Source organism: Odocoileus virginianus, chromosome 27, assembly GCF_023699985.2.
Source record: "Odocoileus virginianus isolate 20LAN1187 ecotype Illinois chromosome 27, Ovbor_1.2, whole genome shotgun sequence".
Lineage (NCBI taxonomy): Eukaryota > Metazoa > Chordata > Mammalia > Artiodactyla > Cervidae > Odocoileus > Odocoileus virginianus.
Genome location: NC_069700.1, coordinates 7287177 through 7314962, shown reverse-complemented (window position 1 = coordinate 7314962; position 27786 = coordinate 7287177). Strand labels below are relative to the sequence as shown.

The 27786-nt window shown below is 44.0% G+C and overlaps 1 protein-coding gene across 1 annotated transcript in view; it reads left to right on the top strand.

Annotated features, from left to right (window-relative positions):
- Window positions 1-11688: 11688 nt before the first annotated feature.
- RANBP9 (RAN binding protein 9) overlaps window positions 11689-27786 on the top strand; it is a 68913-nt gene continuing 52815 nt past the window's right edge. Inside the window, exons 1-2 of the mRNA XM_020903675.2 lie at window positions 11689-12374; window positions 25826-25937. Coding sequence (XP_020759334.2) covers window positions 11777-12374; window positions 25826-25937 — 710 coding nt within the window. The 5' untranslated portion in view covers window positions 11689-11776. The remainder of the gene's footprint in view (window positions 12375-25825; window positions 25938-27786) is intronic.

Sequence of the window (27786 nt, the reverse complement as noted above, 5' to 3'; positions counted from 1 at the left end):
TCTGTGGTGCTACACCCACTCCAGCTCCTTAGACTGAAGCCAGCCTTCCCCAAACCTTCATTTTTGCCTGACTTTTGCCCCTGCACTCTTCTGCTTCCCTTATTCCCTAACAGATTTCACTTGCAAGCATGCTCCTCCCAAAGTCACTTGCATCAGAAACTCCGTCTCAGAGTCTGTTGTGGGAAACCTGATGCAAGACCCCTGACCTACCCTATAAAGTTCTCCTCACGAACTCGGATGTTTAAATGGTTGTTAACGTATAACACAGATGACATTCAGGCAGGTAATGGTTAAAAGGTAACAGCCCTGATTCCCTGGTGGTCCACTGGCTAAGAGTCTGCCTTGCAATGCAAGGGACACTGGTTTGCTCCCCAGTCCAGGAAGATCCCACAGCCTCAGAGGAGCTGAGCCCGTGTGCTCCAGCTGCTGAACCCGTGCACTTCACACCTGTGCTCCACCACAAGACAAGCCACCGCGATGAGGACCCTGCGCTGCGACAAAGAGGAGCCCCTTCTCGCAGCAACTAGAGAAAACCCACGGGCAGCGAGGAAGACCCAGCATGGCCAAAAATGAAACAGATCAGTACATTTCAAAAAAAAATAAAAAGGAACGGTCCTGAACTTCGCAGCCATGGTGACCCACTAGCAGTGTTCCTAAGGCAGCGTTATGGCATTTATGTTTCTGCTCAGTGGAAGAGTAATTTCAGCTCATATCCTAATAAAAAAATTACTTTTCCATCAAACCAGAGTGCTTATAACCCCCTTTTTACTGAAGAGTGGTCAGAACCCAGACGGAGAGAGTAAACTATAAAGTTATGAAGACAAGTAGTGAATCTAGATTTGCCTTTATTGATGCATAAAATTTATATAACATGTGAGCCCTGCATCTTATGGAAAAGTACATTCCAATAAAAAGCATTGCAGTTCTCACGGGGGAGAGATGCAGTGCTGTATCACTGTAGCTTCCACAATCCACTGGTACCCTTGATCTTTTTAACAACTTTATACAATTCTTTTTTTCCCAAGACCCAAAAAATCTGAGCAGTGCGTGTGTAATAGTTTCCTACAGCTGCTGTAACAAATGACCAGTCTTGGCTGCTAAAAACAACAGAAGCTTATTCTCTTGAGCCCTGGAGGCCAGAAGTCCAAAATCAAGGTGGACTCCCCCCAGTTCTGTGGCGGAAGATCCAGTCTTTATCTCTCCCAGCATCTTGTGGTTGTTGGCATTCCTTGGCTTGCGGCTCCATCTCTCTGCTCCATTTTCACACGGCCTCCTCCTCTTTGTCTGGGTGTCTCAAATCCCCCTATTCTTTCCTTCATAAGCCCATGGATTTAGGGCACATTGAGATAATACATTATATCTACTACTGTGGGCAAGAAACCCTTAGAAGAAATTGAGTAGCCATCACAGCCAACAAGAGTCTGAAATGCAGTACTTGGATCCAATCTCAGGAACGGCAGAATGATCTCTGTTTGTATCCAAGGCAAACCATTCAGTATCACAGTAATCCAAGTCTATGCCCCAATCAGTAATGCTGAAGAAGCTGAGGTTAATGGTTCTATGAAGACCTACAAGACCTTTTAGAACTAACACCCAAAAAAGATGTCCTTTTCATTATAGGGGACTGGAATGCAAAACTTGGAAGTCAAGAAACACCTGGAGTAACAGGCAAATTTGGCCTTGGAGTATGGAATGAAGCAGGACAAAGGCTAATAGAGTTCTGCTAAGAGAATGCACTGGTCATAGCAAACATCCTCTTCCAACAACACAAGAGAAGACTCTACACATGGACATCACCAGATGGTCAACACTGAAATCAGATTGATTATATTCTTTGCAGCCAAAGATGGAGAAGCTCTATACAGTCAGCAAAAACAAGACCAGGAGTTGACTGTGGCTCAGATTATGAACTCCTTATTGCCACATTCAGACTTAAATTGAAGAAAGAAGGGAAAACCACTAGACCACTTAGGTATGACCTAAATCAAATCCCTTATGATTATACAGTGGAAGTGAGAAATAGATTTAAGGGACTATATCTGATAGACAGAGTGCCTGAGAACTATGGGTGGAGGTTCATGACATTCTACAGGAGATAGGATCAAGAAAATCCCCAAGAAAAAGAAATGCAAAAAAGCAAAATGACTGTCTGAGGAGGCCTTACAAATAGCTGTGAAAAGAAAAGAAGCCAAAAGGCAAAGGAGAAAAGGAAAGATACATCCATTTAAATGCACAGTTCCAAAGAATAGCAAGGAGAGGTAAGAGTCTTCCTCAGCAATCAATGCAAAGAAATAGAGGAGAACAATAGAATGGGAAAGTCTAGAGATCTCTTTAGGAAAATTAGAGATACCAAGGGAACATTTCATGCAAATATGGGGACAATAAGGACAGAAATGGCATGGACCTAACAGAAGCAGAAGATATTAAGAAGAGGTGACAAGAACACAGAAGAACTGTACAAAAAAGATCTCCATGACCCAGATAATCACAATGGTATGATCACTCACCTAGAGCCAGACATCCTAGAATGTAAACTCAAGTGGGCCTTAGGAAGCATCACTACGAACAAAGCTAGTGAAGGTGATGGAATTCCAGTTGAGCTATTTCAAATCCTAAAAGATGATGCTGTGAAAGTGCTGCACTCAATATGCCAGCAAATTTGGAAAACTCAGCAGTGGCCACAGGACTGGAAAAGGTCAGTTTTCACTCCAATCCCAAAGAAAGGCAATGCCAAAAAATGCTCAAACTACCGCACAATTGCACTCATCTCACATGCTGGCAAAGTAATGCTCAAAATTCTCCAAGCCAGGCTTCAACAGTACGTGAACCATGAACTTCCAGATGTTCAAGCTGGATTTGGAAAAGGCAGAGGAACCAGACATCAAATTGTCAACATCTGTTGGATCATCGAAAAAGCAAGAGAGTTCCAGAAAAACATCTACTTCTGCTTTACTGAGTATGCCAAAGCCTTTGACTGTGTGAATCATGATAAACTGGAAAATTCTGAAAGAGATGGGCATACCAGACCACCTGACCTGCCTCCTGAGAAATCTGTAGGCAGGTCAGGAAGCAACAGTTAGAACTGGACATGGAACAACAGACTGGTTCCAAATAGGAAAAGGAGTACGTCAAGGCTGTATCTTATCACCCTGCTTATTTAATTTATATGCAGAGTACATCATGAGAAATGCTGGGCTGGATGAAGCACAAGCTGGAATCAAGATTGCCAGGAGAAATATCAATAACCTCAAGATATGCAGATGACACCACTCTTATGGCAGAAAGCGAAGAACTAAAGAGACTCTTGATGAAAGTGAAAGAGGAGAGTGAAAAAGTTGGCTTAAAACTCAACATTCAGAAAACTCAGCTCATGGCACCCAGTCCCATTACTTCATGGCAAATAGATGGGGAAACTGTGGAAACAGTGGCTGGCTTTATTTGTGTGTGTGGGGGGGGGAGGGGGGCTCTAAAATCACTGCATTTGGTGACTGCAGCCATGAAATGAAAAGATGCTTACTCCTTGAAAGGAAAGTTATAACCAACCTAAACAGCATATTAAAAAGCAGAGACATTACTTTGCCAACAAATGTCCATGTAGTCAAGGCTATGGTTTTTCCAGTGGTCATATATGGATGTGAGAGTTGGACTATAAAGAAAGCTGAGCGCTGAAGAACTGATGCTTTTGAACTTTGGTGTTGGAGAAGACTCTTGGGAGTCCCTTGGACTGCAAGGAGATCCAACCAGTCCATCCTAAAGGAGATCAGTCCTGGGTGTTCATTGGAAGGCATGATGTTGAAGCTGAAACTCCAATACTTTGGCCACCTGATGCGAAGAGCTGACTCATTTGAAAAGACCCTGATGCTGGGAAACATTGAAGGCAGGAGGAGAAGGGGACGACAGAGGATGAGATGGTTGGATGGCATTACTGATTCAATGGACATGAGTTTGGGTAAATTCCAGGAGTAGGTGAGGGCAGGGAGGCCTGGTATTCTGTGGTCCATGGGGTTGTGAAGAGTCGGACACGATTAAGCGAATGAACGGAACTGAACTGAACTGAGATAATCCAGGATATCTCATTTCAAGATCCTTGACCACATTTGGAGAGACCCCCACTCCCAAAAAGGTCATGTGCACAGATTCACAGGTGAATCTCTTGAGGGGGCATTTTTGGGTCTGTCACAGTGTGTACATGTGTGCAGACACAACCACACCAAGATAAAGAGAGATATGTGCCTTGGAAGTATCTGATCAGACCAGTACTTGCACACTTATATAAGTACTCACATACTATATTGAACACCCACAGTCTTTAGAAGCAGTTCAGAAAGTTCTTGATGTAATTCAGGTTCACAATTGTGCCCAAGCACAAATTGCATCACATGTGTGGTGAGATCAGTGCATGACTTGGAAATACGCACTTGGTCACTGAGTGATTTAGCCAACCACTCAGTGCCCACGTGTCAGTGTGACTTTGGCGTTCTCTAATCATGTAGATTAGTCTCATTATGTTTATTCAGTTTTATGGGGTGGCATAATATGCTATGGTAGAATTAGGAATTTGAGGATTTTGGAAAGGTCTTGGGCCTCTTAAGAACAGCCAAAGATCAATTACCTATGTGCAATTTTCAGGTGGACAATAGCATAAGGCATATTTGAGGGACTGAGACTGTTGATGACATTAGGAGACAGACAAGTAATTCCACAGCAAACTCGACGCCTGTTTAAACAACTGATATCTGTTTCTAAGTTGAATATTCTTAGGATAATTGCAGTCGAAGCAGAGAAAGACTAAAGAAGTCTTTGAAACAGTTCTTAAGATACAGATGTTCTGGCATCTTTGAAATAGTAAAATTTTTAAAAGCTTCACATATTGCTGGGCATATTTTTCCTTGCATATCTTTAAAGGCAGTTAAGGAAAAAACCAGCAAAAATGCTTAAAAAATTAATTACCAGGCATAAAATGACATAGAACCATGAAGAAAGACATAGTGAATTGTGAAATAAATCACTTCACTAAATCACTTTCTTCTTATATTTACTGAGACTGCAAATTAGGCTTTGTACCTTCTTTGAGGACCATAATGATGAAATATATATATGTATAATATATATAACATATATGTGTATATAGATATACATATATAACATGTATGTATGTATATACATATATGTATTATATATAACATATATACATATGTATACACATATATAACATATGTGTATATAATATATATGTTATATATAACATATATGTATATATAACATGCATGTATGTGTGTGTGTATATATATATTTTCATACATATATGAAAGTAAAAAGTAAATGGTAGTTGCTCAGTCATGTCCAACTCTTTGTGATTCTATGGACTATAGCCTGCCAGTTCATGTAGCTTTTGTCCATGGGATTCTCCAGGCAAAAATACTGGAGTGGGTTGCCATGCCCTCCTCCAGGGGATCTTCCTGACCCAGGGATCAAACTCAGGTCTCTTGCATTGCAGGTAGACGCTTTGCTGCCTTAGCCATCAGGGAAGCCCACATATACATATAGTTATCTCCATGCTATTACAGATACAAAGAAACTCACTTTGGAAAATTCATTTTATTGATAATGGGTTCGGCTGGAGAATTACTTTTCCTTCCCCTGCGATGTTAGAAAAACAGCCCCAGTGGGCTTCGTCTCTAGCCTGGAAAACTGGTTGTGGAAGTAATGTTTTTTTCCACAAAACTTAAGGAGCTTAAGTTCTTTCTCTCTTTCCCTCTTTCTCTCTCTCTTTAATTTCCACATGCTGCCGGGCATTGTGTATTTCACAGAGTAGGCACTAAACAAATGATGACTGAAGTACAGCCCACGTGTCAGGAAATAGGTGGCTAACTCACAGAAGAAAGGCAAGTGATAGCCTCTGTTTCTAAAGAGCTTCCCCTGTTTCTCTAAGTCCTTGTTATTCAGAGGATGGTCCGTGGACCAGCAGCAGTGACAGCCCCCGGAAGCCTGTTAGAAATGTAGCATCTCGAGTGCCGCTCAGCAAACGTCCACCTGCAGATTTGAGAAGCCCTGTTGTTATTCATGGTACTACTCTTGCCTCTCCAACTAGATTCAATTCACTGAAAGAACAGATTCCATATTGCCTTGTTTGCCTTTGTAATCCTTCTTCATTCTTCCCCTAACTCTGTGCCCAGAACCTAACACAGGGTTCCAAATGTAATAGGTGCTTAATAAATGCTGACAGAGCATTACTCCAAACCCCTTCCTGCAGCAGCTTCCTAGCCTTGTTCTGCTACTTGCCATCCAGTTCAATTTGCCACACATTTGTGGCAGAAATAGCCTGACCCTGTTCATGTATGGCATCAGGCATGTCCAGGACCCTAGTGTCATTGGTCATAAAGTCAACTTGCTGCCTTCTGGGATTTCATTGCTAGTGACTTGGTCTTGCCATTTAGTATTGAGGATGGTTTATAAGAGGTGTTTTCTAGAACTGGGATCACAAAGTAGTCTGTAGACCAAGTTGAGCCTGCTGCCTGTTTTTTTGTAAATGAAGTTTTATTGGAACACAGCCACACCCATTGGTTTATGTATTGTCTGTGGCTTCTTTTCATCCACAAACGCAAAGTTGAATAGTTTCAACAGGTGCATGGAAACTAAAATATTTACTACACAACCCGTTACATAAAAAGTTGGCCAATTCCTGGTCTGAGAAGATATAGTTGATGTGTGTGTGGCAAGTGCAGTCTCCCTGGGTCACTGGAAGTTGTAACAACCCTGTAAGAGGCAGTATTCAAAGACACCCTGAAAGGAAATTCCCTGCTGTCTGGTATCCATGCCATCATGTCAAATCCTCCCCTTAAATGTGGGCTGGACCTAGTGACTTTGAACAAACAGATTATGGCCAAAGCAATGGATGTGATGCAGTTACTAAAGGTTGTGAGTTCTGTCCCTCGGCCAGTGCTTCCTTGGCTGGCATATTTTGATGAAGCAAGCTGCCATGCTGGAGAACCCCATGTGGCAAAGAATAGAGGGCCAATAGCCAGCAAGTAACCAAGCCCCTTAGACCAATGGTCTCTAGAACACAGTCCAATCCTCCAAAGACAACTGTGTGAGTGAGCTTGGATCACTCCCCATCAATCCTTCCGCCCCAGCTGGCACCATGAATGCCCATGAGGTTTCTTTTATCCCCCCCACCCCACTCCCGCCGCTGCACCTCTCGACATGTGGGATTTTAGTTCCCGGATCAGGGATAGAAGGCATGTCCCTGCCATGGAAGCTAGAAGTCTTAACCACTGGATCTCCAGGGAAGCTCCTCCCCCCTCCAGGGAAGCTCCTCCCCCTCCAGGGGAGCTCCTCCCCCTCCAGGGAAGCTCCTCCCCCCTCCAGGGAAGCTCCTCCCCCCACCCTCATGAGCTTTCTGATTCACAGAAAGTGTATGATAATAAATATTTTAAACCACTTAGTTGGAGGATACTTTGTTCAGCAGCAACGGGTAACTAATTGCAGACCCTAACACCACACGGCAGATGGCACAGTCTGCCATCCCATTTCCCAGGGCCCAGAAAGATACTGTCATGGACATTTACTGAAACTGACGGGTCAGGGTCTGAACCTCTTTCTTGGTACTGGAAAATCCTCGACTGTGGACATCAGTGGTCCCTGTCCCATTAGGGCAGTGTGTTCTAACCCTTCCATGTCATGCCAAGCAAAGAAAATGAATCAGATGTGTCAAGTTCTCTATGAACTCACGTGACTGCTCACTGCCAGAAGGTGCCACAGGCTCTAGCCACTTCAGTCCCACCCTGAGTGGAAGGTCTCAGTAACTTAGCACCCCTATAAGCTGGAAATCTCTACTCATTGGTAGCCCTCGGCAGGAGGTTGCAACTTCGGTTTGGCCAACTTTGAACCCTGAGTGAGTGATGAAAAGATTGGGGGTCAGAAAGGTATCAGAGGTAGCATCCGATTGTAGCTGATGTAACCAGTGGTGAGGCTACTCTATTTATGTTGCCTGGCTCCTTTTGGTCTTGTTTTAGGCCTGGTTCACTAGCCTTCTGGTTAATCCTGAGACCCACCCAATATATTTCCAATGAGTTCCTTCCACTTAAGACAGTCAGAATTGGCTCCTAATTGTTTACTACTGAGAACCTCAGCAGATATGTGTGTATCAGTATCATAGCAATATATGGGAAGGACTGAAAATACAGGGGCAAAATGATTGTGGACAGATTCAAGGCTAATAGGTTTTTACCATCTAGGTCTCTAAATGAAAGTCTCATATTTTTGTAATAAAACTTTACTTTTAATTATGGCTTCCCTGATGGTTCAGATGGTAAAGCCTCTGCCAGCAATGCAGGAGACCCAGGTTCGATCCCTGGGTTGGGAAGATCCCCTGGAGAAGGAAAGGGCAACCCACTCCAGTACTCTTGCCTGGAAAATTCCATGGACTGAGGAACCTGGTAGGCTATAGTCCATGGTGTCGCAAAGAGTCGGACACGACTGAGCAACTTCACTTTCACTTTAATTATGTATTATAATTGTGCATGGTAGAAGAATTTTGTGATTTTTTCCCTCCATGTCTTTTTGGTAACAATTTTGGCAAATTATTGTTTAGCCTTTTTCCATTTAGAACATCAGAATCACTTTTCTGTGTCTTCATCTTTAATAATGTATATATCTACTTCAGGCTGTGCTTATGCAAGAGGCCTGGAAGGACTGGGTACCAAACTGTGTGCTGTGTCTACTGACTGATTCAAGAGGAAGGAGTGCCTGTTCTCTAATTAGTTGTCCACCTTCTTTTGGAGATTCCACTGCCCAGGGGGGATGCATTAAAAAATTTTTTTGAACTAATTTGGTAAATATGCTTCTGATTCCCTTGAGTGGAATTTCTTCAACTAGTTCCTTCATGTTGGGCATTTAGTTTGCTTCCATGTTTGATCTATCAGTATTTCCTGTTGAACTTTTTCAGGCCTTAATTTTTTCAACACTTCATATTTTGCTACTTGGTTCTAATTTTTTGGTGGGAATGTGTCAAAAGGCATGAACACCTTTATGTCTCTTTATAAGTATGATCATGCTCCCCTGGTGGCTCAGCTGGTAAAGAATCCCCATGAAATGTGGGAGACCTGGGCTTGATCCCTGGGTTGGGAAGATCCCTTGGAGAAGGAAATGGCTACCCACTCCAATATTCTTGCTTGGAGAATTCTAAGGACAGAGGAGCCTGGTGGGCTGCAGTTCATGGGTCGCAGAGAGTTGGACATGACTGAAGCAACTAAGGACAGCATGTATACATGATAAATTTGTGGCTTTCTAAAATGATGTTGCTGTTTTCTGAAACTTTCAGTATAAGGAAGGCCTGCTTTACAGAATCCTGAAATTTACACAACTGAAATCATTAATTTCCTCATGCTGCCTGTTTGGTAAGTAGTCACCCCTATAAAAAGCTTCCAACAAAATATCAGCTACTTTTCTTCTCTCAGTTATTCCTAAGCATATGTAAAATTCTAAATGGTTTCTCAGTGTACTGACAGGAGAAAATACACCTTCGTAAATAAAACCTTGGTGACTACTTTTAAAAAGTTGGATGAGACTTGGAGCTCACTTATTCTACCTTGGCTAGCCAACATTTAAATAAAGCTTGGCTTACAATTAACTCCTTACTGTAATATAAGTGACAGTCTTAGAACAATTTAAATACAATAAAATCATGTAATTTACAGTGCAGTGGCTTGAAAAAAGTCATCAAGTGCTAGGTTAGAATTATCGGATATTCTTATTAAAGAACAACAGGGCATCTAGTGGCTGGGTAATTGAGGGAGAAATTAGACTGAATGACTATTAGTTCTGGCCAGTTCTTGAGGGCCTTCAATTAAGTCACCATTTACCTACTCTCTTCAAGACAAATAATTCTCTATTCAGCAAGGAATGTTCTTTGCTTATTTGGACAAACAATTACCATCATAATATTTTTGGAAGCAAACAAAACACTAGAATTTATATCGTCTAGATTATACACCATAAAGTTCAATTTTGCCAGCTAAATAAAGGATAACTTAAGGAGAAGTGGTGAAAACAAAATAGTAACGTTGGGAGGGGTCGGAGAGCAACGCTTGACCAGTTGTGCCAATCAGTCGACCAAGCAAAGCACTGTTGGGAATTGCAAAGTAGGAAGTCCTATTTTTGACTCTGCTGACCTCAGTGAATAGTTCCTTGTTTTAAAAATGGGCATAATTCACTGCTACCTAATAAAGAGGTCTGTTATGAAAATTAACGAGTCTGCAAAGTGTTTGGACGCCTCTAGAAGCCCTTCCTGGAGAAGGAAATGGCAACCCCCTCCAGTATTCTAGCCTGGAGAATCCTGTGGACGGACGAGCCTGGTGGGCTGCAGTCCAGAGTGTGGCACAGAATCGGACACGACCGAAGAGACTTAGCATGCATGCATGCATTGGAGAAGGAAATGGCAACCCACTCTAGTATTCTTGCCTGAAGAATCCCAGGGACAGAAGAGCCTGGTGGGCTGCCATCTATGGGGTCGCACAGAGTAGGACACGACTGAAGCGACTTAGCAGCAGTAGCAGCAGAAGCCCTTCCTAAATACAACTTGTAATTTCGCGTTCCTGCTCTCCGATGACATGCCACTCTTCATTAGCACTCCTAATAAATTAGTGACACCTTCTGCCACCCGAGGTTCACTTTTAAGACCTCATAAAATTACTTAATAAGACGCTCCCTGGTTTAAGTGGGAGACTTTCCCTTTAGAAATGGTTATGTTAAAGTATTAACATAACTATGAAGGATGCGGAACATCATCAGGAGGCAGGCGACAAATAGGGCCCTGTCCCGGGGCACGAGCTCGAGCAGAACCCGGGCAAGCCCCGGACGGCTCACTCACGGACCCGATTTGGGCTCCGGGAGCCGGGGCGGTCCCGCTGGTCTCGGGGGTCCGCCGACCGGGCTCGCGGCTGCCCCAGCGGGGCTCGATTGCTTTCGCCTGGATGGGAAGCGGCCCGGCCGCGCTAGAGGCGACCCTACGGTGGCGGGGGCGGGGCGACGGCAACAAAAAGAAGTCAGGTAGGAGGAGAGTCTGCCGGCCAGGCGGGCGGGGCTACACAGCGGGCTCCCGGCAGAGGCGGGGACGCCAGCCGCCGGCCCGCCAGCAGCCGGCGATCTTCCTCCGACCGCGCGCGTCCCACTGGCAGCCTGGACCAGGCGCCTGGACCCGAGCGGGCCCGCCCTCCGCCGCCTGCGCGGCTCCGCCCCCTTGTCAGGCCCCGCCCTCTCGGGCTCCGGCCCCGCCCCCTCGCTGCACAGCCCGCGTGCTTCGTCTCCCTCTCCGGCCCTGCCCCCTCGTCCGGCCCCGCCCCCCCGCCCGGCCCCGCCCTCCGCGCCGCGCTCGCGCTCCGGCCCCGCCCCCTCGCAGCACCGCCCGCGCGCAGCGTCTCGCGCCGGCCCGGCCCGCCCGCAGGGAAACAGCCGCGAGAGCAGCGGCAGCGGCGGCCGGCACTGCGCTCTCACCCCCCCCCCGCCCCGCATCGCCCGCGGCCTCGGCGCCTCATCCTGGGCCCGCGCTCCGGCTAACGTTCTCTCGGGGCCCCCGGGGCCCGCCGCCCACCCACTGCCCCGGCTGCGAGCCCCCCAACCGTCGCGCTCCCTCCGTCTGGGCGCGCGGCCGGCCGCCTGCTTCCGGGGCGGGCGGACTGGGCGCCTGGTGCCGGCGGCCGCCGCCACAGCGCCCCCGGGAAGCGGAGGAGGAAGGAGAGAGGAGGCGGAGGCGGCCGCAGGCTGAGTCGCGGCCGGGATGTCCGGGCAGCCGCCGCCGCCGCCGCCGCCGCAGCCACAACAACAGCAGCAGCAGCAGCTCCCGCCGCCCCCGCCGGCGGCCGCGGCCCCGGTGCCCGGAGTCCTGCCGGCGCCCCCGGCCGTCAGCGCCGGCTCGTCTCCGGCCGGCTCGCCCGGCGGCGGCGGCGGCGGCGGCGCGGGCGGCGGCTTGGGGGCCGCGGCGGCCGCCCTGCTCCTGCACCCGCCGCCGCCGCCGCCGCCGCCGCCGCCCCCGGCCACCGCGGCCCCGCCGCCGCCGCCGCCCCCGCCGCCGCCGCCGCCCGCCTCGGCGGCCGCCCCCGCGGGCGCGCCCCCCGCTCCCCCTGGCCTCGCCGCGGGCCCCGGCCCGGCCGGAGGCGCCCCGGCCCCGGCCCCGGCGGCGGGCGGCAGCGCCGCGGCGCCCTTCCCGCACGGGGACTCGGCCCTGAACGAGCAGGAGAAGGAGCTGCAGCGGCGGCTGAAGCGCCTCTACCCGGCCGTGGACGAGCAGGAGACGCCGCTGCCGCGGTCCTGGAGCCCGAAGGACAAGTTCAGCTACATCGGCCTGTCTCAGAACAACCTGCGGGTGCACTACAAAGGTGCGGGGCATGCGCGGGGAGCCGGGGCCCGCGGCCCGCCCGCCGCTCCGGGGCCGGGCTTGGGGTCCGTGGGGGGCGATCGCGGGAAGGGGGCGGAGGGTTAAGGCTCCCTGCGTGTAGAGTGGGAGCTGGTAATCCCAGGCCGGGTGCAGGACACCTCGGGGGAATCCAGGATGACAGGACATAACTCGCTTTCTGACTGCCTTTTGAGATAAATCGCCGGGCCGGGATGGAGGAAATCTGTGGGTTCCCAGTTGGGTTTACATTGTTCTCCGGGTGGTGGTGGGTCAGGCGCTCTCCTCTTACGTGGGGGGCGCGTGGGGGGAGTGGGAAGAGAGACACGATTGTGGGGTATTAATTTCTAATCATGGGAGAGCAGGGAGTATGGGGGGGGAGGAGTGATCCGTGGAGGGTTTTGCCCCAAATTAGGCCGGAGATTGTCTAGGGGGGACGACAAAAGGACCGGCGACCGAAGTTTGTCGTCCGTGTTATCTCCATAAAAGCAACTGGAGGGTGAGAGGGGTTGAAACCTCAGGAAGACGTGTGTTCTTGGGGAAGCACTACCGACTGGAAATGCCCTATATTTGTGTGTTGGCGTTATATAAAGTCTCGTGGAAAACAGGGATTTGTTTAAAAAAACAACGTATTTTAGTGTTTTAAAGAAAATTGGCTTCCGTTTTCCACCTGCAGTTTAAAAAAGAAAAAGGCCTTAGGCTAGTGCTCTTGGGTCCCTCCTCCCCTCACCTTTCTCTCCTATGTTAAAACAAAGCTTTAAGCAGATTAATTGTATATAAAATTATTAATTGCCATGGGAATTTTTGAAATGTAACCCAAATTAATAGCATGCATCAAGTTTACATGTCTGAGGGGGGGAATCAATCCATTATATCAGTCAATGTGAAAACAAATCCAGTTTTTTAGGCCCCAAACCTGCTGCTTTTACATTCAAAGCAGCCTCATTTTTGATTGGCTTCAAAGGGAGGGTCTTACTCAGATCCTAGTGACATGGATATAGAGGGTATAAGCAACCATTGTGGTGAAATTCTTCAAGTTTGCCGGACTGAAATTTGAGAAGAACGTTGATAAATAAGTTACTATTTAATCAGAAAGGAGAATAGCCACAGAAATCTTCCAAATGATTTGGCAGCAAAGAATACGCACAAAAATAGGCCTTGTTGAATATTTCTTCCTTTTATCCATAGATCCAGAGAAGAACTTTCAATTTTAAATGCTATGGCTCTTATTCTAAATGACTGAAAATTTCAAAATATCAGACCTTTGTTTTTTTTATGTTAGGATATTCTGTTAATACCCTCCTCTGAAGGCTATTTCTTAATTTTGTGTTTTGTGTGAACAGTGCTCTAATGAAGTGTTCACTTCTGATCAGACTACCAGAATGCTTTTTGTTAGACTCGACAGAAGTTGAAATTTGATGGTTGATGGTTAGCTTATAAAATCAGAGACAGAAGATACAGGGTATTACTGAACAAAGAATTCTAGCTTTCTGAATCCTGCCATCGTTTGTGATTTTAGGTATATTACCAGGCAGGGCCTCAGTTTCTTTCTCTGAGTGATGAGAGAGTTGAACTAGGTGGTTAGTTGGTAAGGAAATTTCCAGCTCTGAATTTCCATGGTATCTGAGATTTGTGATTATAGTTTATTTAGCACTGTAACATGCCTTGACTAGTTTTACTAACTCCTTTGACTTAAAATTGTTGATTCGGGTCAGGGAAAAGTACAGCTTATGTGAAATTGGTTGGAGTTTGGAATATTTATGACACTGCTGTCTCAAATATTTTTCCTGTTGGCCTCTTTATTACTTTCTGTTGTGTAATACTAAGATTCACTTTCTGGAAACTTCACTATTTTGTAAACATAAACCATTATTTTTGGAAAAAAAGATCTTGCTGTTTGTCATCCTTTCCTCTCCCTTTTTCTTTCCTTTCTTTGTCCCTCCCTTCCCCCCTGTCACAAATACAGGCCCCCTTCCCACTCTGCCTCTTCCTCCTCTTGTTATTTTAATGTGTGCATGTGTGTTTTTCCTGTTTTTTCTGTGTGCCTTCTGAGTGGACCACGCGAGAATTTACTGGGCATCTGAGCAAAGGAGAAGTATCATAGGCAGTGGTAATCAAACCTCAAGGCACAAAATAACATTGAAAACTACTGTTCATAAAGCATTTTTTGAAAGATTGAAGGTAATTATTTTCCAGAATGGTGAGGATTTTCCCTACCTTTGAAATAGAAATTTCTTTTGCTCTGACTGTATTCTGGTCTGAAGATGTAGTATTCTGGTTTGAAGATGTAGTTCTTCTCAATAGGAATTAACTCTTTTGGAAGCTGTGGGGCTCCTTAAGTGATTTGAGGGAGTTGATGTTAAACAATGCCAGCCATGCAGACAAAGTTGATTAGATTGCAGGGGAATTGGGTGTGTTTACTCTGTTAAAATTTTTAAAAAGTTAAAAGTTTTAAAATTTTAGCAGTCATACACCAACTGTTGAAATCCTTAAACATGGCCCCTTTTATTTTTAAAATTCTTGTTAGCTTTGAATAAATACAAATATGACAAGTTTAGACCTAGGTTATAATGATAAGTTTATTCCAGCTTAAAGCATTTTAACAAATATGACAGTAGGTTTGATCATTCTGGATGTTTCAGTTGCAGGTTGGATTTTTGTGTTTGTGAAGTTACCACAATCTGGATACTTTGCGAAGCTCTCTGGTACATACACCAAGAGCATGTTATTGGATTTGGATAAGATGGTAGAGCTCTCATTTACGACGTGAGAAAGTGGGAGCACCTGGAGATACAGCTCCCCCATCACAAGCAAGCCAGGAATGGAACTAATTTTCACCGATTCTGAGTTTACCGTTCTTTCCACCATACTGTATTGCCCGTTTCAGTTTGTATGAGACTTAATTGTCTCAACTAGATCAAATCCAGTTTAGAACTTTCTGGAGAAAAGTTGACTTTGAAAAATAGTTGATGTTGAAAGTACTTCCTCTGGGGAAAGTGCTACCTGGAGCACACTAGTGCTGTGGAAGAGTCCAGACACGTGGATTATACTGAGTTAGGGCAGTTTAGAAGAAATGTGAAAGTTGGGAATGATAGGAAGAAGTAAATAGTGAGTGTCACCTTCAAATTGAAGCATTATTAACAGTAACCAAATAGGTTGAACTTTTGATATGCCCAACTCCCCTCCCCCTCAATATCACCAGTCGTTAGACCTTTAACGCTTCCTAAATTTAATTGCCTATCTAATTTCTTGCACTTCTTTAGGTAGAACAAATATCTCAACATATATTTGCTTGCTTACAAATACAAATGTCTTTTGAGATTTATGGGAGGTGATACAGAAAATGTTCTTTAAGATCAACGAATTTAAAAACTGAATTCCGCCCCCCCCCAAAAAAAAAACTTGCTTTGCCAAAACTTTAAGAATACTAGCTGAGGGGACTTCCCTTTCCAATGCAGGGTTGGATCCCTAATCTGGGAGCTAAAATCCCAGATGCCTCAGGGCCAAAAAACCAAAAGGTAGACAGAAGCAACATTGTAACAAATTCAATGAAGACTTTAAAAATGGTCCACATCAAAGAAAATCTGTTTTTTTTTTTTAAGGGAGTACTTGTTGATAACTACAAGAATTAAGTGATCTGATAATCATATGATTTTTTTTGTAGTAATGATTTATTAAGCAATTGATGTATATAGTGCTTGTTGTGTTAGTCACTAAGTCAGGTCCGACTCTTTTGCGACCCCATGGACTGTAGCCCACCAGGCTCCTCTGTCCGCAAGATTTCCAAGGCAAGAGTACTGGAGTGGATTGTCATTTCCTTCTTCAGAACTACTCAACCCAGGGATTGTGTGTATTGGGGAGAAGATGGGAGGAGTGTCCACTGCAGGCTGTGTGGGCAGGGGTGAAGCTGGTGGGTCAGGGACAGCTTCTTGAAGGGGATGAGGCCAGTGGTCAGTCTTAAAAGATGGGTATGATACAGAGGAGGAGGAGGAGGGGCTGGACATTACAAGGGAAAAGGCATAAACAAAAGTGTAGAGGCGAGAATTATTCTAAATGTTTGGATTTGCAAGCAATATGAGGTTGTTGGAATTTAAGTGTGTGACAAGGAACAGCTGGGAAAAGATCCAACAGGGCCTTACAGAATATTTCATTGAGCTTGGATCTTATTCTGTAGGAGAAGAATCATCATCAAAGGATTTTAAATATGAAGTGACTGGCTCATTTTGATCTTTGTCAGATTACACAACTAATTGGAAGATGGATTCAGGGACCCTAAGACTGAAAGTGGCAGACTCGTTCAGAAGGCTGTTGCAGACCATACAAGAAATAAGGACCTGAATTGGTTGGTCAGTGTTGGGTGGAGAGAAAAAAATACATATCTGTGATCTGTATTGAAGTCACCCTGACAGGATATGGTGGAATGATTTTAAAAAAAATCAAGGCCAATGCTGGGTGTCTAGCCCTGTTAGTTTTTTTGCAGTGAATTGCGAAGTAAATGATGATGGCAAGGAAATATTACAGTATATTTAGAGATAAGTAAAAATGTGAATCTCAGCCATGTGATCTGACTTCACATAAACCAGAAGAAGCCAAAGAAATAGCATTAGAGAAAGAACAGAGAGTGGTCTTCGGAGTCAGTGAGGTGCAGTGTAAGCGCGCAGCTGGAGCTCATGGTTTTTCACTTGAATGTTAAGGCGACGGCGACAAGTGCTAGTTTCTGGTGGTTTTCCTCTCTTCCCTGCTAGCTTGTTTCTCCTTTGTCCTATCTTAAACTCCCAAGAGCCTTTTCAGATTGGCCTAGCTAATCGCCACCGTTCTCAGTTGGACAGATCTCTTCATCATTTGCTGTGGTGCGGATCGCGGCCCTCTCGAGGGCGCTCGTCCGTGTTGAGTCCGCTGTAGGGTGCGATGGTTGTTACGGAATGTCCTCCTGGCACAAGGGAGTGTGGGCCCCCCTTGTTTCAGTAGGGACAGCGTGGGGGGCAGTTTCTCCTCGGAAGGGCGGGATCCTGGGCGAGAGGTCGAGGTCGTGACTGACTTGGGAGTCACCACTAGCTGGTGGTTGGAACTCAAGTGTCTGAGAGAGAAAGTAAAGTGAGAAGAGCAGTGGGCCAAAGACGGGATCCTGAGCCAACACCAGCTCCGAAGGCTGGAGGGAGCCCAAGGAGGGAGTAGTTAAGAGGCACCTGCGCAGGGGGGAGGGTGGTGTCACACACGCGGAGCAGAGTGTCAGAAGTGAGGAAGTGAACTCTCACGTCAGAGGCCGCAGACAGCGTTAGTGAAACAGGCACAGGAGAGTTTCCACTGGATTTGGAAGTTAGGTCATTGTGACCTTTGGCAGAGCAGTGCGATTTGGGTGATGGGGGCAGAAATCAGGGTAAATAGAAGGGACCAAGCAGAAAGTATGGTGAATACAAACTATTCTTGAGAAATGTAGACCAGGAAAGAGATACCTGGAGTATCTGAGTACCTGGAGGGGAATGGAGGATAGGGCCGATTTTTTTGTTTTTTCTTTGTTGTGGCTGATGTTGGAGTTACATCAATCTGAAATTTTTGGATCTGAAAATTAGCTTCTAACATCAGCATATACGATGAAAATTCACATAATTAAAATTATCCCTGAAAATCCTGTGGAAAGTACTGTGTTAGAGACTACTGTGTCATTTCTAAGTAGGTCTGATTTTAATCTGGTTGTGGTTATAAAACTGAAGTGACATAAGTTAGGTGGCAATGTGATGTTAGCGCGAGGTATAGAGTCCCAATAAATGTCTACAGGATTTAACATGTTTTAACAAATAAGAAATAGTAATGATACCTGATTTTATTACCTTAAAGTAAGAGGGGGAAGTTCACTGTACTCTCCACCAACACCAGTGCATCACTGACAATGGTTTATACACAGAGGCATATAATTTCATGAAATGTATGCATTTGGGGGACACTGTGCCCTTATAGGGAGAAGGCAATGGCACCCCACTCCAGTACTCTCGCCTGGAAAATCCCATGGATGGAGGAGCCTGGTAGGCTGCAGTCCATGGGGTCGCGAAGAGTCAGACATGACTGAGCGACTTCACTTTCATTTTTCACTTTTATGCATTGGAGAAGGAAATGGCAACCCACTCCAGTGTTGTTGCCTGGAGAATCCCAGGGATGGGGTTGCACAGAGTCGGACACGCCTGAAGTGACTTAGCAGCAGCAGCAGCAGTGCCCTTATAGCTTGAAGGGAAGGGGAGTAAAGAGGAGAAGGATGAAAGTAGGAGCTTGGGAGGCTAACGGAGTGCGGACGTGGAGGGAGGAAAGTGGTTCTGAAGCTGAAGATGCTTGGCCTTGAAGAGGGGAGAAATACATACTGGCCCTTCGATAATAGTGAAAGAGGCCACCAGTTAGCAGTAAGGGAGTGGAGAGTAGAACGTAAGCGCCTGTGATGGTGGAGTCCCATTTAAGTCGCGTTTCGTGAGACAAGATGTGAGGCAGTGTGCTCACTGAGTTCAGATAGAGGACTTAAAGCCTGAAGTGAACGGTGAGGGTGTGAGCGATGTCCATCATTTGAAGATGTCTGTGTGGTGTGGATAACAGTGGGGGTCCCCGCCGACATCATTTGTTCACGGAGGTGACTGTTTGCAAGATGTTTGGACTTGTATTCGGCAAAGGCTAGCCGCCCGGTGCAGAGTGGAGAAGATGGCTTGTAACATTGATTTAGGCTGTGGTTTTGCTGCCTGGCTGTGATGGAAGGTTAGGCATATGAAGGAAATCAAGATATTTGAGCACTTTAAAATAGTTACAATGTATATTGTCCTGAAAGAGGAAAAACAAACAAGAAAGAGTTCAGTGAGCTGATGTTCCCTGGGTTTTGAAGTGCAGAAGTGAGTTCTTTAGGAAGGGGAGAGGATAGGAGGGTGTGTCCTGGGGAAGACGTAGGCCTTGCCGCTGTAATGGCAGAATTGAGTTGCTGGGAAAACCTCATGTTTTCCACAGAATTGCCCACTAAAAGTAACAGGGCTTCTGGGAAAAATAGGGCTGGGGCAGACCACTTAAAACCTGTGGAACTTTGTAACCAGAGCACTTAAAAAATAACAGTTCTAATAAAATACAAGCCTGGTTAGATTTCCACTCCGCCTGTGCGGGTATCAAAGGCCTAGTGTTCAACCCGCAGGCTTGGGTCTTCCCTGTTAGCGATGTATGTTCCTGTTTAATCAAAAATAAGCATCTGGGGTTTCCCTGGTGGCTCAGTGGAAAGGAATCTGCCTGCCAATGCAGGAGACACAGGTTTGCTCCCTGATCCAGGAAGACCCCACATGCCTTGGGGTAACTAAGCCTGTGCACCTCATCTGCCTAACCCTAACCCTAACCCTAACATCTGCCGAGCCTGTGCTCCGGAGCCCGGGAGCCGCAACTGCTGGCGCGGGAATGCTCTGGAGCCTCTGCTCCACAGCAAGAGAAACCACTGCGGTGAGGGGCCCTCACACTGCTGGGGAGAGTGGCCCCCGCTCTCCACGGCTAGAGAAAGCCTGCGCAGCAATGAGGACCCGGTGCCGCCAAAAATAAATAAATAGATAAAATTATTTTTTTTAAAGGTGAACCTTAATACAAGCATTCCCCCCCCCAAACTTTAGATGTTTTATTTTGTATTGGGGTATAGCCAGTTGACAATGTTGTCATAGTTTCAGGTGACTAGCAAAGGGACTCAGCCATAGATACACATGTATTCATTCTCTCCCAACCCCCCCTCCCATCCAGGATGGCACATAAGGTTGAGCAGAGTTCCACGTGCTAGAAAGGAGGTTCTTGTTGGTTATCCGTTTTAAGTATAGCAGTGTGTACCTGAGCTTCCCAAAGTCCCTAACCATCCCACCCCCCTGCCGCAACCATAAGTTTGCTTTCTGAGTCTTTCTGTTTTGTTTGTAAGTTCATTTGTATCATTTTTTTCAGACTCCACATGTAAGGAATGCCGTTCAGTATTTCTCCTTCCCTGTTTGACTGACTTCACTTGGTATGACATTCTTTGGGTCCATCCATGTTGCTGCAAATGGCATTGTTACATTCTTTTTAATGGCAGAGTAATATTCCACGGTACATGTGTTCCACATCTTCTTTATCCTTTCTTCTGTCAATGGACGTTTAGGTTGCTTCTGTGTCTTGGCTGTTGTAAACAGTGCTAGAGTGAATATTGGGGTGCATATTTTTCTTTTGGATCATGTTTTTCTCCAGATACATGCCCCAGAGTAGGATTGCAGGTCATATGGTAGCTCTATTTATAGTTTTTTAAGGAACTTTCATATTATTCTCCATAGTGGCTATACCAGTTTACATTCCCACCAACAGTTGCAAAAGGGTTCCCTTTTCTCCACACCCTCTCCAGCATTTTTTATTTGTGGATTTTTTGATGATAGCCATTCTGAGCAGTGTGAAGTGATATCTCATTGTAGTTTTGGTTTAGTACATATTTTTTTTTTAATTACTTGGGAGAAACGTTGGGGGGGGGAATCCCAGGATAGAATGTAAAATGTGACAAAGCAATCTAACTACATTGCAAATGTATGAAACAGTCTCAGGAAAGGAGGGAAAAGGTGCTGACCTAAATAAACAAGTTACTGGAAATCACTGGAGTCTGTAAAACTAAAAAGGTAAATGAAAGTAGATAAGTGCTGAATTCTTGTTGATAAGCTGTACCTCAGGGGGATATGGGTTAACAGTTCTGATACTGTTATCGACTTAAACTGGAATTTAACGATTCAATCAATGGATGGTGGACAGTAGGAGCTAGGTTTCTCAGCATTGAAGTGGTTAGAATGATCCATGTGATAATAGATTAGAGTTGGTTGTTTAGTTTAATATGTGCACAGATAATTACATAAAAAGTATAGATGTGTTGTATAATGAAGTGAAAGTGTTAGTGTCCGACTTGGTGACCCCATGGACTGTAGCCTGCCAGGCTCCTCGGTCCATGGGATTCTCCAGGCAAGAATACTGGCGTGGGTTGCCATTTCCTGCTTCAGGGCGTCTTCCCAGCCCGGGAATCAAACCCAGGTCTCTTATGTCTCCTGCATTGGCAGGTGGGTTCTTTACCACGGTGCCTGGGAAGCCCAACAGTGAGCATACCTAGTACCTAGATCTTGGATTCTAATGCCATTTGTCCATAAAAGGAGCCAGGGCTCCTTAGAGAAATGACTGATTCTGGGACTGGGGCAGGAAATACGCCAGATGAGCTTCCACCATCTTGCATTGCCAGAAAGTAACAAACAAAAACACGCAAATGGAGGTGTATCAGAGTGCCGGGGCAGCCAACTGAAAAATCGCCCAGTGGCTGAATGGGGCATAGCTGAGTAGCAGAAGACATGAACTGGCCTTGAACTGTAACCCGAAGTGGAAAATAAGTAGGCATGAGATGCATGAATCCATGTGGATATAAACAGAGAAGAAGTGTTGTAGCACTTTTGGTCTGTGCTGCTGTCGAATTTGTCCCAGATGGCTTAATATGGTGGTTAGTACAGCACTTTCTGAAGCCACCAAACACCAGGGACGATAGGAATACACTTCCGTAGGAATCCCAGCTCTCTTGATTTAGGGCCTTTTGTGTATTGCTAAAATTTGCCCTTTAATTCATTAATGAACTGGGAAAAGCTGTTATGAACCTAATGACTTCTTTATTATGCTGACATCATTCCCGTATTTATCAAGTGCATGTGAGCTAATTTGTATTCAAGAAATGTGTTTAGTACCAAGACAGACTTTATTAGAATTTAATATTTCTGCGGTGGAGTAGTTTCAGGTGATGTCTGAATCCAGAGCATGGCTCCAGGAAGAATGGTCAAAATTAGAGTGGAAGTCCATGGGGAGAAAAGAGGTCCAGGAATTGAAATGCAGAAACAATAAGATAATCACAAATGAGCATTATGTGTGTGAATGTGGTATGCAGGGTCTGTAAACAAGGTTAGACTGAGTCAGAGAGGTTAGAGAAAGAACAGTTGAGGAAGTAAAGCTTGAGCTGAGATAGAAAGGCTGAGAAGGAAGGGCACCGCTCTGCAGTTGGAGGGAGTTGTGTGGCCCTGCCCGGCCTGGCCAGGGTGGTTGGAGCAGAAAGGAAGAGGTGGGAGACGCAGAGGGAGGGGAGGTCAGACAGGATTTTCAGGAAGTTCATCTTCTTCTCGGCTGAAAGGGGAGGACGTCAGTTTACTGAAGGCTAGTGGTACAAGGAAGACTGAGGTCTGTTTTCAGAAAGGCACTTGGCTGCGCATTGGAGAGTGGCGAGTTCTAGGGGTGGGGGCATTTTTCAGAACCATCCAGGTAAGTGCAGTCAGCAGATTGTGTGCAGGGGAGGAGCTGACCTTGCTAGTCTTAGAGTCCTGAAGCAACACATGTATTTTCTTCTTGAACCATCCAGAAAACACTTAACCTTGAAGACTGTGGTTTTAAAAATGTGCACTTCGGTAGTGTGAGGTTGTACTTTGGTCACCACAAAATTTAAGGTAATAAACTTCCTGCCGACAAACCTTATTAGAAATAGGCCCTTTGCTATGATATTACTAGTCTCACCTAAAAATAGTGTGCATCCTTTTAATCTTACATCTCGCCTTTTTCCCGGGTCTTTACCTTTTAAAGTTAATTTTAAAATGAAACAAATCCTTTTAACCTTTACAGAATTCTTCTATAGTGTCTTGGTAGAGCATAATGAATATACTGGTCTTGGAGATTTATGATTGTGTAATTCTTTGCAGTTATTTTTGCACAGTAGTAAAACATAGGGGATTTTAATTCAGACATGGATTTAATGCATGATTCTACCAATTTGGGGCAAGTTATATTACCTCCTTAAGAATTTCTTCATTTTTAAAAATGAGGTTAAATTATACCTATTTCACAGATGTTGAATGAGAAAAATCTGTACAAAAGCACCTAATGCTTTGAGAGATTGTTTACTCTCAAATATTAGTTTTATTTTTCTTTTCTCATAGAAGTAACTTAAATAGGAGGTGGGAGTACTTGTGAAGTGATTCCAGAATGCCAGTGTAACTAAATCCTTCCTGTGGGTTCAGGGCTCACCCTGAATCAGGCTTCTTGAATTTAAATCCCATCACAGATCCTGGTTTGGGACTCTCACTCAGCAGTGAGCCCTGAGTTTCTTCCTTTGGCTTCCTCAAGTGTGAAATGGTAATAAATAGTACCTACTTCATGGGTTGTTTTGAACATGAAATGAGCTAATAAACACAATGCTTTTATTTACTTATTTGCCATCTTCAAAATTGAAGTACAGTTAATTTACATTGTGTCAGATGTGCAGCATGGTGATTCAGTTATACATGCATATGGATTTTTTAGATTCTTTTCCATCGTAGGTTATTACAAGATATTGAATATAGTTCTCTGGGCTATACAGTAGGTCCTTGTTTATGTTTTATGTATCAGTTCAGTCGCTCAGTCGTGTCCGACTCTCTTCGACCCCATGAATCGCAGCACGCCAGGCCTCCCTGTCCAACACCAAGTCCTGGAGTTTTCTCAAATTCATGTCCATTGAGTCGGTAATGTTTTATGTATAGTAGTGTGTATATGTTAATCTCAAACTCCTGATATATCCACCCCAGCCCCATCCCTTTTAGTAACTGTAAGTTCTGTCAATACAGTGCTTTTAGAATGGTGCCTTTCACATAGTATTAAATATATATCATCTATTATCACATACCGTTATTAAAGATACTTTCAGATTCCCTTATCCCTAAGACTTTTGAGCGCTTCTCTTCAAAAAAACCAAAACCAAAAATAAAGGCTGGTCGATTTAGGACTCCTGGGTTAATTGGGGTTTTCTTTAGATTTATTTTTAGCTGTCTAAATTCTAAAAATGCTTTTTGTTTACATGACCTTTTCCCAGGAGGCTCAATTATTTGAACATAACTTTACTGTAGAAGATGTTTTGCTGAAACCATAATTTATAAAATTTCAGTTTTTAAAAAAGTGATTAGCGTATCATTTTGCAGATTTGTGTTATTATACTTTTCTTCCACTTAGCTGAATGTAAATATTACCTGCATATGTTAAGACTGTTTATCAGCATCTGTACATTGCCACTTCCGTTTTTATCTTCCTAGCTGAGTTTATCACCTCTCAGTGGTCCCCTGGGCTGAAAAACCTGTGTCCATAGTTAGTATGCTAATGGTAGTAGACTAGAGTGGCTGAGTTCATTCTGTTTCTTTTAGGCCATGTGACCATGTGCTAATTTGCACTACAAGTGTACACCCAACTGTTTCATGATAGGACATACATTGATAATTTGACAGAGTGTATGGTAAGAAGAGATCTGATCTCATTGATGTGTGATGGTTATTGTATAGCCAATATAATTTTTGGCTTAAAAGAAGGGTTTAATTTTAAAACAATCATGTTAAATTTAAGAAGGGGAATTCTGCTACCCGTGAAGGTAGTGGTATAGTCGGACTGAAAGATTAATGACTGTACTGGGTGAAGCATATCTAACTGGAACACCTGAGTAATGACTTAGAGCTTTATTTCTCATCAGCTCTTTCGGGGATTGTGGGGCTTGTCTCATTCACTCTGAGTACTTTCTGAAATGCTGCTTCAGCTTCGTCTTTATTCTGGTGGTTTTATGGGCATATTTGGGCATATTTTCTCTTGCTCACGTGGTTTTGTTCACATGCTAGCTTTCAGGATAATTTGTGTCTTGGGTGGTAGACATAGTGGGGGATGTGATATTAGTGGATAAAATTCTCTGCAATTAGATTGGGGAATAGCTAATATGTAAAAGTTTAAAAGCCATTATCTGATTTCCTAAAGATGTCAGCAATAGTATGATTCATTTCCTTTCTTAAAATGAAAAGACAACTGGAGGGTAGATATGTTTCTTGGTAGGCCATAATTGACCAAAGAACTTTTATGGATCAGCCTCTGTATAGAATTAATGACCAAAGTATGTCAAAGAACAGCTTTGTAAATTCTTAAAGTAAGAAAGCTGTTTCACCAATTCAACCTAATTATATAAAGTTTCACTTTAAAAAATAATCAATGATACAGATGCTTCTGGTTTAAAAAGTAGGTCATTTGGCAAACATGTGTTGTTTAGGAATTTTACAAATTATATGCAAATTTAGGTCTAATAAAATGAATCATATTCTCATCATGTTCTTAAAGTGTATCCTTTTGCCTCTTAAAAATATTGTCTACCTTAAAATATTTTATTTGCAAAAAGGATTGCTAGGTTCAGTGTGCTTATTAGATTCTGAAATTTCACCAAAACTAGTAACTGTGTGAAGAGTTCCATGTTTAACTTGTGCTATTTTGCATATTGGATTGTGATAAGTGTGTTACTAAATTATTTATTCTGATGAGACCAGAAATGTATATATCATTCAAAAGCTGTGTTCGTTCCTGAGTTAAGATTTTCATTTGAATATATATGTCTTGATTGTCCTTCTTCCTGTTCTTATGCAGGTCATGGCAAAACCCCAAAAGATGCGGCGTCAGTTCGTGCCACACATCCAATACCAGCAGCCTGTGGGATTTATTATTTTGAAGTAAAAATTGTCAGTAAGGGAAGAGATGGGTAAGTGGAAATTTTGGTGGGAAAAATTTGTTTATGGATAATTATTTTTGTTTTCATTCATAACCGTTTATGATGTAATTGGAAAATTGGAATTTTTTGGAAAATTTTGGTAATTGAAAGAGTGGAATCTGAATATTGTAGTATAGCAGGTTTTATCTGGTTCTGCTTAAATACTTGTTGAAGTTAACATTTGAGTTGATAAAAATTTGGTTCTGCTTAAATACTTGTTGAAGTTAACATTTGAGTTGATAAAATTACCAGAATTTTCTGGTAGGTTTGTTGTTAAAAGGGAGAATTGGAATAAAACAATAGAGAGATAATGGCTCATTTTCCATGCCTTTCTTACACTGCCATTTTCTGAATTCCACTGAGAAGTTAAATCTTCTCCAAGATAGTTAACCAAAACCAAAAGGTGATTCACAGGTATTTTGTAGGGGTGGAGACTCAGAATTTTAGGTTTAGGTCAGGGAAATGTATGTTAGTACACTGTCAGCTATTGCAAGGATTAGGATGTAGTTTAGAAGGTTCCAGCTGATAATTTCGTGTAGATGCTGGAACTAACTTTTGTGTCATTGCTTTTCAACTTGGGATATGTGGTGTGTACACACAGTATATACGCCACTCTGTTAGGGACTAATAAAAATACAGTAGCTTGGTTCTTACCCCCAAAGTTCCTTAGTCAGTATTTTCAGGTGTAGCGCTTGGACATGATGGACATTTTGAGGACACTCCACAGGGAATTTCGGTGCATCCCTCTCTCTGAATGAGAGCTGATTATATAGACTTATTGGATCGGTTCTGTGGTATTTCCTGATAAATTTATTGTGGTATCAGAGATCCTTTAAAGCATCTCTAGAGTTGTTTGTTCAGCTTCCAAGGTGAAGTTACTAGAATGTGTAACTTTACCTGTATTTGAAGTGAATCATTTCACCCCTTTTAGTGCTTCTTGTGGGTTTAATTGACAAAATAAGTGTGTTCAATAGATTATTCCTCTTACTTTATTTGCTGAACATCATCAGTGGCAACGATATGCAAAGTACAAAGTGACACCTTGGATTCAGTGGTAACTTTTTAGCTACTTCAGTTTTCCCAGGGTGATCAGGCCAAAGATAAAATCATAGAAGCCAAGAGTAAAGTGATTGAGAGACCCCAGATTGAAATGGCACATAATTGTAACCATTTCTAGTTGCACCGCTGCATACTCTCCCAGTTCTTTTATACTTCACATTATATCATTGGCTCCATAATGCTGGTGTTGCTCAGGATAATTCCCAGAATTCTCTCCCTTTAGCTCTGCGTAACTCTGCAGGAGCTTGACCTTATATCTTCGTGGCTGCCAGTACTCTGATGAGCCTCAAATCTGCAACTGAATCTCGGGATATTCCCTTGAGCTCTGGACCAGATGTTTGTATTTGAATGTCCCACAGGCATTTAAATTTAGCTTATTTAAAGTCGTTTTCTCAACCATAGCCTGGCTCATGGTTTCACTATTGCTAGAAACTTGCATATTTCCTGCCTTTAACTTTCTCTGTCCACTTCTACAGTTTCTGCCCGAGTCAGGGGTTGGTCATCTCTCCCCTGAATGCCTGAGATCTCCCAGGTGCCCCTGTTTTGCTCTCACTCCAGTCTATTAACTGTTGTCCATCTTCCTTCTGATACAGAACTGAAGGGTCTGTCCCTCTCTTAAGATTATTTAATACACCAGTTACTTTGAGAATAAAATCTAAAACTTCTTAGCAGGATCCTTCGTGATGTATGATTAATGCCTTGCTAATTTTTTAGTCTCATCTTTTTGTGGCCAGAATTTCTTTCATTTTTGAAACTAGGTATATTTTACGTGTAGTAAAAC